The sequence below is a fragment of the Melospiza georgiana genome, chromosome 21, assembly GCF_028018845.1.
Source record: "Melospiza georgiana isolate bMelGeo1 chromosome 21, bMelGeo1.pri, whole genome shotgun sequence".
Taxonomy (NCBI): Eukaryota; Metazoa; Chordata; class Aves; order Passeriformes; family Passerellidae; genus Melospiza; species Melospiza georgiana.
The window spans coordinates 3,417,138-3,427,064 of NC_080450.1; the positions used below are offsets into that span (position 1 = coordinate 3,417,138).

General features: G+C 41.5%; 1 protein-coding gene across 1 annotated transcript; it reads right to left on the reverse strand.

Moving 5' to 3' along the window:
- Positions 1–724: 724 nt before the first annotated feature.
- Positions 725–9,415, reverse strand: PSMD12 (proteasome 26S subunit, non-ATPase 12). The gene is made up of 11 exons (XM_058038737.1): positions 9,256–9,415; positions 7,274–7,333; positions 6,929–7,057; positions 5,754–5,861; positions 4,715–4,819; positions 4,126–4,275; positions 3,815–3,949; positions 3,167–3,279; positions 2,636–2,810; positions 2,048–2,125; positions 725–1,167 (listed from the first exon to the last, which is right to left on the reverse strand). Exons 1-11 carry the CDS (start codon positions 9,361–9,363, stop codon positions 958–960), a joined length of 1,371 nt encoding a protein of 456 aa, XP_057894720.1. The 5' UTR covers positions 9,364–9,415; the 3' UTR covers positions 725–957.
- Between the last annotated feature and the right edge of the window lie 512 nt (positions 9,416–9,927).

The window sequence follows — 9,927 nt, forward strand, 5'->3', positions numbered from 1 at the left end:
ATTGGTCTGAATGAAGCTCAGAGTGCTTGCAAGGAGATGGGATTTATGTATGTCTCAATATATCACTTACAATAGTAGTCTCTACTTAATTAATTATGAACTGAATGCTTATGGCTAGCATTAAAAATCATTCTAAACCAGAGCAAATTCAATAGAAGTTCCATTGATTCTTAATACACTATTTGTTCTATTTTACTTCCTCAAAAAAACAAACCAGGGGGAAAAGTCCACAGCTTCCCTTCATTACAAGGAGGTTAAAGTAAATAACACAACATTATCTGCTCAGAATATAACACACATGATGAGAAGCAGCAGCTTCAAAGTACCAGCTTAGATAACTGATTAATTGCCATTGTAGCTCTTACAAACTGTACCAGCAAAACAGGCAAAATCAGTGACTTGCAGCAAGCAGACAAAGGTTTAGGTACTTACTCATGTATTGATTGCAGTTCACAATTAATTAATAAATTCTAACTGTAGCACCAAATAAGAAAAAGCATTATTCTTAAGCATAAACATCATTTTGTTCAAAGAGTATCTTGACATAACTTTACACTATTATCATTTCAAGTTACCTCTTTGTAAAACCCTAGGATTTTATTATTTACAGTATATCCTCTCAATCACAGCCTCAAAAATAGTCCTGTAATGAAATAACCACAGAATTATATGTTAGACAGGTAAGGGTTCACATTGAAAAAAAGAAATCACAAGACTATTATCATACAGGCAATACAGTTTTATTCTGTTCTTTCACCAATTGTAGCAAAAACATTTAACAACTGAATGAATAATCAAGGGAACTTAATTGTCAACAGGAATTTCAGAATTATGTTCTAAATTTTAGACCAGGAAGGCTTGACAGGGAGAAAACAAACCATATACACACTTGTAATAATAGTCTCTATTATGAAGATTTAATGCCTTCTTTAAAAGCACTGAGATTATTGAGGCACCTTACTGCAGGTTATGGATCATCTCTTCTTTGGCAATGAGATGTGTGGTTTTGTTAACTAGGGCCATGAGGGAGTTGAGTTTGTGAGACCAGTCATTGAGTATATTGTTTGGGTCCTTAGGCCTCTGGAAATTGATAATTCCTGCCAGCCTGTCTACTTTAGCAAAGATGGTTTTGTTAACTACTAGGTTAGACAAGAACTCCTCCGATTCCTGCAAAGACAAACAGCACTAAGTCAAGAAAACAGCATTTTTACAAACCACCAGAATTCCTCCCAAACAGCATGAAAGCACCAGGGACAAGATTTCCTTTATACATGAGTACAGCTGTAACAATATTGTATTTTAAAAATGAAGGATACTTTAATATTACACATGCTGGCAATGCAAGCTACTAGCACAAGCTATTAAAAAAAAAACAAAAACAAAACCTTTTTGTTTTCTATTGACCTATACCTGATTATTTTTCAAAAAATTAATGTTTAATATACAACCCCAACAGACTTTTATACTTTGGAATACTTGGCTACACAGATACCAGAACAAGTCGTGTGGCAAGCAAGGCTTGGGAAAACCCCAGTGAATTACTGACCACTGCCAAAAAGGGTTTTTCTGAGTTTGTGGGAAAAGCAGATTCCATGAAAAGGATAAAGCTTTTCATTTGCACTCAAAATACCAGGATGTGTCACTCTACTTGGAAAGCTCTTGAAAACACAAAGGGGGATGGCAGGAAGACCCCTCCAGCCTTGTTCCCAAAGTGCCAGCAGCCATGCACAGGGACATTTACAGGTGAAGGACCCTCTCTGCAGCTGGTTCTCATCACTCACTGACAAGAACCTTTTACCACTGAAACAGCAAACAAGGAGCTCCAGCATTTACACAAAGCCTTGAAGATAAATGAACTTCTAAGAGCAGCTTTTGCCTTATGGGCATGTGCATCATGAAACTGAGTTTAAGGTTCAATGAACAGTTTTCCAACTCCCATAAAGGCAGAAAATCAAATCAAACAAGAACATTACTCTGCTGAATAATCACATCTCTGCCACAAACACACCCCCCCTTATGAGAGAAGGCTGAGCAAAGCAAGACTTACATCAACAGACAGATCCAGGAGCTGTGCCATTCTCTTCATTGTAATTCTGGTATAATACTTAGCCATTATTCTAATATTCTGGAATAAAAGTGTTCAGAGTAGAGGGTTATGTGCAAAAAATAATTGAAGCAGGCTGCAAAAATATAAAAGTCCATGTTAAAAGGAGATTAGGAACTGTAGTGCTCTAATGGCAGTCCAGCATGGGGGACAGGAGGGGTTGTGAACAAACAGCTCTGTTGCTGGTGGAAGGTATAAAAGTCTCTACATGATAAATAATTAAGAAAATAAATAAACCAATTATGAATTTAATACAAAGCAAGACTTGCAGATTTATGCTTTATTGAAACATGAATGCTAAATCTCATTTGAGTGCAATATGATCTTTTTGGTGGCAATTATGCCAAATATAAACATGCAATAAAAAGATATGCAAGCAAATAAAACTTGAAATGCAACAGAAAAGAGACCTCACCTGCTGCTTTATTAGCTACTTTTCTGTCTTCTTTGTGATTAAAATACAGCAAGCAGAAAGCATTTTTAGCTGAGGCACTGAGTAAAAAGCTGATGTTCACAGACACTGATACTTACATGTTCCACAACTCTGTTCTTTAAATCTTTCCATCTCTTTTCCCCTTCCTCTGTACAGCCAAAAACATCTGTTGCAGGACTGTCAAGGGATCCTTCTCTCAACTCCTTCCCATATTCTTCAACTAGGGCACTCCACCTCATCAGCTCCATGGTGGTAAATAGTTTTAGGAGGTCTCTAAATGGTTTAGTACAGTTGGATTATAATCCTGTATTAATAAGCCTGGTTCATACTTAAAATAAATCAAAGGCATAATTTTAAATGTTTTATTCTTATTATCATAAATAAGGGGGGCAGCTAAAGTCAGACTTTTTCTAACAAAGATCTTTCTCTTACAAGAGAAAGAACATTTATTTTTACATGCATTTAGTTACATTTATTTTCACATACAACAACCATGACATTTTTGCAGTATTCCTAATGCAGCATTAAATTCAGAGTTGCTTACAGCAGACTCAGCATAAAGAGATTTACTTGCACTGTTAGGGAGAGACTTTTTAATCTAAGAATTGGTTATTAGAAAGGATACTTACTTATACTTGGGGATTTCTTCTAGCTTTTTGTCACTACTAATTCTGTGCACCAAATCAGACTGTTCATTGTCATAAGGTGAAAGAATAACATAAAGAACAACGCTCTTCAGTGCCTGTTCAAGAGGAAAGAGTCTGGTTTTTTTCCCCATAATTAAACAGAGGAACTTCCAAAAGTGATACAGAGCTTAGAGTTTAATATGTAGATGATTTAAGCTCAGTATATTAAGAAATTAGGGTGAAATTGATGTTATCTTTCAGAAATGAACTGTGGTACATTTAAATTGACACAGGTTAACCAGAATTCTAGTATTTCAAATACATGAAGAAAAAAAACTTTTCAAACATGAAAGACATCTGTACTGCACACAACAGCACCACTGAGACCACACTTGCACAGCTGTTTGTAATCTCTACACTTGTATGAAACAGTTCAGACACTGTCAATTTCAAAGGTAACAAAATGAAGATGTTGATAAAACTTTATTTTGAAATCAACTCCATCATCTGTTTTCAACTAACCAATTTGTTAATACAACCATTTAAATAAAAACAGACTGATGAGCTATTTCATCCTCTGTACACTGATGTGGTAAGAAATGGGGATTTGTTACATGGAAATGCAGTGATTCTGTAAATAAAGTTTTTTACCTGTTGCCACTTTTCACTTTCAGCCTGGATGCAGGGAGTGTCATAAATGGCTCTGTAGTGCTTACAGATGGAGAGGTAGGAGCCTTCATGTTGATCCAGCTGGATCATTAAGTTGTAGTATTTCAACTTTAGTTTCTGAAACAGTATCAAAAAGTCCAATTAACACAGCTCCATGACATGTAAATGGAAACAGCTGAACCCCAGAAAACAGAGGGATTTAAATAAATACACTTGGACCTGAAGAGAGGCAAGTCAGATTAAAATTTGGGTGGAGAGAGGAAGAAAGAGTAAGAAATCCTCCAATTACTTACTTCTGTGTTTTCTTCTTGAAAAAACTTTGTATTAATTTTTTTGCTGATAATCTGAGTCCGAATATAATCCTTTACAGCTAGGCAGAGTCTCATCTGCTCCAAGATAAATTCTACACGTTCTTTCTTTTCCATTGAACCGTAGGTTTCCACCTGAAATGAAATTATAACAAATTATTATTGCCAAAGCCAAATCAAGTGAAGGCTTAACTGTGCCAGAAGAGTGGGAGGCTGTCTGGAGGGAAAACACACCAAAACAAAACAACAGAAGAAAAGCTACTACAGAGCAAGGGAAAATGGAATAAAGGTTATCCCATTTTAATTATTGCCCCCACTTACACCAAGGAATCCACCAACACTTAACTCAATGCACTAAGTAGAGAACTGAAATCTACTTTCCAAGTGGAAGATATTCTATGTAACCCAACCATGAGATGAATAAAAGCAGTTAAAGCTGAACTGCACTTTCACTAACAATAGTTCATCTCATTCCAGGCATTTCTGCAAGCACACCTGACTCAGCTTCTAACAGTCTGAGAACAGCCAGAATTAATTGCTATTGCTGATGCAATTCTGAGCTCTGAAGTGTTACCTGCAACTCCTGCAGAATGGAGGCAGCCTCTTTCACCTCCCCGTTCTGCTCCTTTATTGTTGCGAGCGTCTTTGTCAGGCGAGCACGTTCGATTTCCACGTAGATCTGAGGGCAGGAGGAAGAGTTTAAACACTGGAATTCTCTAAAGAGGAGGGCAAACTCTGAGACTGCAACCCCACTGGAAATACACCTGCTGCTGTCATCACACAACCACTTTATTTATTGTGTATCCATCCAGAACACTGGCACTGTCCACAATATACATTGATAATATAAGATGGATAACCAACACACAAATTTTTGGCCCAAATTAATCCCAAAATTAATGTCTACACTGACCTATGACTCTTTCAGCAAACACAAGGGATATGGACTGTGAAGAAAGTATTGCATATCTTGTCTGCTAGAATATATCAAAAGATCTGGGAAGTTAGACTTTAATGGTTAATGTGTAGTAAGCACCATCCTTTGAATTATTTCATTTACTCCTAACCAGCCATTAATCAACAAGACTTGATCATTAACCATTTAGACTAACAGATAGAAGTCATAAAATTGACACAAATTTGCCTAATTCAGAATTCTTTCTTTTCTTAAAACAAAAGGACTGCAATATAAATAACTCACTTGGTATCACCTTCTGGTTATCATAACTATGTTTCTCCTTGCTAAGTGCAGGAGAAATTAAATTAAACCTGCTCATTTCCCTGACAAATTCAAATACATAACATTTTAAAATGTGAAAAGGAAATGGCATTTTAGAATTTTGAAATGTATTACTAACTATATTAATTAATAACACAACCAGATACCTACATCATAGGAACATGACCAGTGTTTCAGCATGTGATTTAAATATGGAAAATATCTGCAGTCTTTTGGAAGGAAATAAACTACTTGGCTTGTCAGGGTAATTTAAAAATTAGTTTTAATCTTACTTGCACAAGATTAAAAAATAATACTAAGAAACTATATTTTTAAAGAAGGCAAATATTTTTATTCTACCTTTTAGACACCGAGTCTTAAAACAAAACCTTACTTTTCCTTCTGTGACCATCCTCAATGTGTCGATCAAGCGCAGTTTCACTGGTAAATCTGTGATTTCTTCAACGTAAGTGCAGCACTGCTGGACCATTTTAGCAACTGCCTGATGTGAAAACAGAGGGGAAAAACACACTGTGGTTTCAGATTTGTCTAATGAAGTCAAGCTGTAACACTCAGAGTAAGTAATAAATAGTTTCACATCCCACTGAAGAGACTCATTTCAGCAAACAGCACACAAGACACATCTCCTCTCCTGGATTCATGGAGATGTGTACAATGATGCTATGGACTGATGCTACAAGGCAAACATGATGCTCTTCTGTCATTTTTTCCTCCAGTTTTTTCAATATTGAAAATAATCCATGCCATGCACTTCTGTCCCGAAAAGCAACTTGTTCTGCCAAATCCACAGGACTCACATGGACTGGAGAACTTCTCTGCTTGCCCTAAGACCTGCATGGCTGAAGAGATCTGTACCTCCTCTTAACTGTGTGCTCTACCGTCTCTCCTTGGAACAGCTGCAGATTCCTCAGGAAATGAAGGAAAAGGGAGGATTTCTTCCTTCATGGGAATGTGCACTTCCAGTAACAAGGCTGGCAAAGCTGGTGAAATTATTATTAAAATACCTACTTCTAAAAAAATCCCAGAATTAAACTTCTAGAAATGTCTTCCTCAAGAAGTTCCTCAAAATTCAACTGGAACAATCCATGCCTTCAGCTACAGTCTGTGCAAACTAAACTGTACTCCTACTTTTACACACACTAGTGAAGATCCTGCACACTAAATGACAGGTAACCTTTTCTTCCTAAAGCAATGATGCCATTAAAATCACCTGTTGCTCAAACTGAACACACAGAGTGCAATAAACTTCACACTGCCTTACATGCAAGTGCTTTATGCCAAAGTATACCAGTTTCAAAAGCAAGCATGCAAAGCACACATTTCATATGAGCACAATAAAATGCAGTAACTGTGTTTAATATACATCTGAACAAGGAATATGGAATATCTGAATAATTAACAAGGAATATGTCGGCAATACACACTGAGGAGAGTGCAAAAATGAACCACCATCTTTACACAGAAAGTCCCTACACACATGGGGAAACTAGAGACATAATACAGCTCCAAAATACAGTTTCATTTTCTGTTTCAAACAATTAAATTCACCTGTTTTAACTGACTTCTTCTCTTTGATAGAAGAATAATATTTTCATTAAGAGCATCCCAGTCTTTAGCTTCGTAACACATTTTCACTATGGCAACCAAGATGCGGGATGTGGAGACCATGTCAGAAGCCTGGAACAAACCAAGAGTGCGTTAGAGACAGGATCAGCAACCTGCAGCCTGCAGCACAAAGGGGAAAAATCACTGGGGCTGGTCTCACTGATTTGCTTTTTAAAGAAAACAAGGACTCATACTCCAAGGATACTCCAAGGATGCTCCCAGTGCCTTCACTGTAACCCAGTGAATGTAAGGTGTGTGCACATCCCAGCATCCCCACACAGCACTCACCGTCCGTGTTTGCTTTTCCAGGGAGAGAAGGTTTTCAATGACTTCCTGCAATCTTCCTTCCTAATAACACAGGCAAACAATTATCTCAGTGAGTTCAGAACAAAATTCAGTTTAAACTGAGAGTAAATAAATAAAAATACAGACCAGCCTGTACACTATTTTTTTTTCCTTAAAAAATGCATGCACAGCACTTACTTTAAATACACAGTTCTACACAGAGATAAAACTGGAGAGGTACCAGTTTCATTTTCACACAACACATGCTCTAAGTTGTCTGCCTCAGGAGAGAAACCTGGCAAGTTTCAGACAGGTTTGGTGAGCTCACACTCACTGAGCTGCATGGAAAATTCATTTCTTCTCTGGCCAAAACAGAGTTTTCAGTGAGATCAGATATGCAATTAAATACCTTGGCCAAAAAAATTCTTCTCCTATTACTTTCACCCATATTCATATCTTAATTACAGTGTATTACACAAAGCATTAATTACAAGCTTTACAGGCTAAGCATGGAATTCTAATAGTTCTGGTTTTGGAGAAGTTTTCAGAACTGTATTTGCCTTTGTTTGGATATCACAATGTACTTTTAGCCCTAAGTCACAAATCCTAGCAAATATCTAGTTAAGAAAAACTTAATATGGGTGAGTTTGTAACAGCCCATGGCAAAGGTGGGGCTGCAATAAAAATTAGAAACTAGAAACAAAAAATTGTTAGAAAATTAGTAACAAACCAAAGAAAATGAAAAGTTGTTTCTAAAACATCCCAGCTGAAATATTTTAGACTACACAGAATGGATGTAGTAGGATGTGCTCAAGTCAAGGCTGTGCCCTTACTGCCACAGAGTTTATGTGTTTTGCACAATGAAACATGGCCATGGTGTCCATTCCTTTGCAGAGCTGCACCTGTGGGATGAAATCCCTGTGCCTGCTCTCCATATAATAATCTTAAAATAATCTAAGATGTAATTTTTTTATCCTGGATCAATCAGAGCAGCATGTAAAGTGTCAGATGCCATCCTGCTGGGCCAACAAACGACAGCAACGACAGGGAACCTGTGGCTGCCCCACCCCTGAGGTGTTCAAGGCCCACCTGGACTAGTGAAAGGTGTTCCTGCCCACGGCAGTGAGTGGAATGAGATGAGATGAGATTAAGGCCTCGTCCAACCCAAACCATTCTGGGATTCTATGGTTCTGTCTTTTCTGAGATCTGAGCTGTACAAGAATCTTCAGGCCACAGAACTTTTCCATAAAACACCGATGCTGCATCGCTGCGAACCCCGTGTAACACACCCTGCGGTCACCGGGGCGGGCTCACAGCGTTGTTTACTGAGCCCAAGGAGGCAGAGACAGCCCAGAGCCCGTCCTGGCCCTGCGCCTCCATTCCAGCTCCCCGGGGCTCGCAGCTACCCGAGCTTGGGGATGCCCAGCGCTGCCTGTCCAGCCTGACCCGGGATTGTTCCACGCAGGCAGCTCTGGCACACAGAGCCCGGGCTGGACAAGCAATTCCGGGGAAGAGCCGCGGCCCTTGCGGTGCAGCGGGGCCCTCTGGTCTCCTCACCCGCGAGCTGCGCCCCGAAACCTCGTCCTGTCTCAAAATCACAGAACAGGCTGAGTTGGACGGAACCCAAAGGATCATCGAGTCCATCTCCTGGCCTTGGTTCTGCACAGGACATCCCTAGGAATCCATTTATCTGACAGTGCTGTCCAAACATCCCATGAGCTCTGGCAGCGCTGGGGCCGTGACCGCTGCCTTGGAGAGCACTTTCAGTGTTCGGCCACCAAGCTCCCTCCTGCTCGCCCTTCCACACAGCCCTGGGACGGCGGACCCGTTCACTCCTTCCCCTCCTCAGCACGGCACGGAGAGGCCGCGACCGGACCCGCACCGGGGCAGGATGCGGCCATGGCTCGCTCCGCGCCGCCTCCACGCGCGGCCTAGCGCGCCATGACTCAGCCCGTCCGCCCCGCCAGGCTCCTCTCCCGCCTCACCTGCGCCAGCCGCTCGCACTCGGGCAACCTCTGGTCCACGGTCGCGCTGTAATCCACCTCCATTTTGACGATGCGGCCATCGGCCCGCTCCGCGCCGCCGTCCGCCATGTCCGCCCGTTCCGCCGCCTCAGCGCTCACCGGAACCGGCCGGGCCCGCGCGCAGGCGCGCCGGGGGCAGGCCCACGGAAGGGCCCCACGCCGCGGCAAGCAGGCACTGCCGTGGGCAGCCTCGGCCGCCTCAGGACCCGCAGGGGGGAGGTGCCAACTGTGAGGGGACCCCGCCGGCCACGGCCCCTCTGAGGGGAGCGGGGCCGCGATCTGCCCTTCTGAGGAGATCTGCCCCTCAAACCGTCCTTCCGAGGGCATCTGCCCTTCAACCCGCCCCTCTGAGTACATCTGCCCTTCAACCCGCCCCTCTGAGGGCATCTGCCTTTCAACCCTCTTCTCTGAGGGCATCTGCCCTTCAACCCGCCCCTCTGAGGGCATCTCCCCCTCAAACCGCCCTTCTGAGGGCATCTGCCCTTCAGCTCGCCTCTCTGAAGGGATCTGCCCCTCAACCGTGTCCTCTTGAGGGCATCTGCCCTTCAACTCCATCCCTCTGAGGGCATCTGCCCTTCAACCGTCTCCTCTGAGGGGATCTGCCCCTCAACCCCCTCCTCAGATGTACCACTG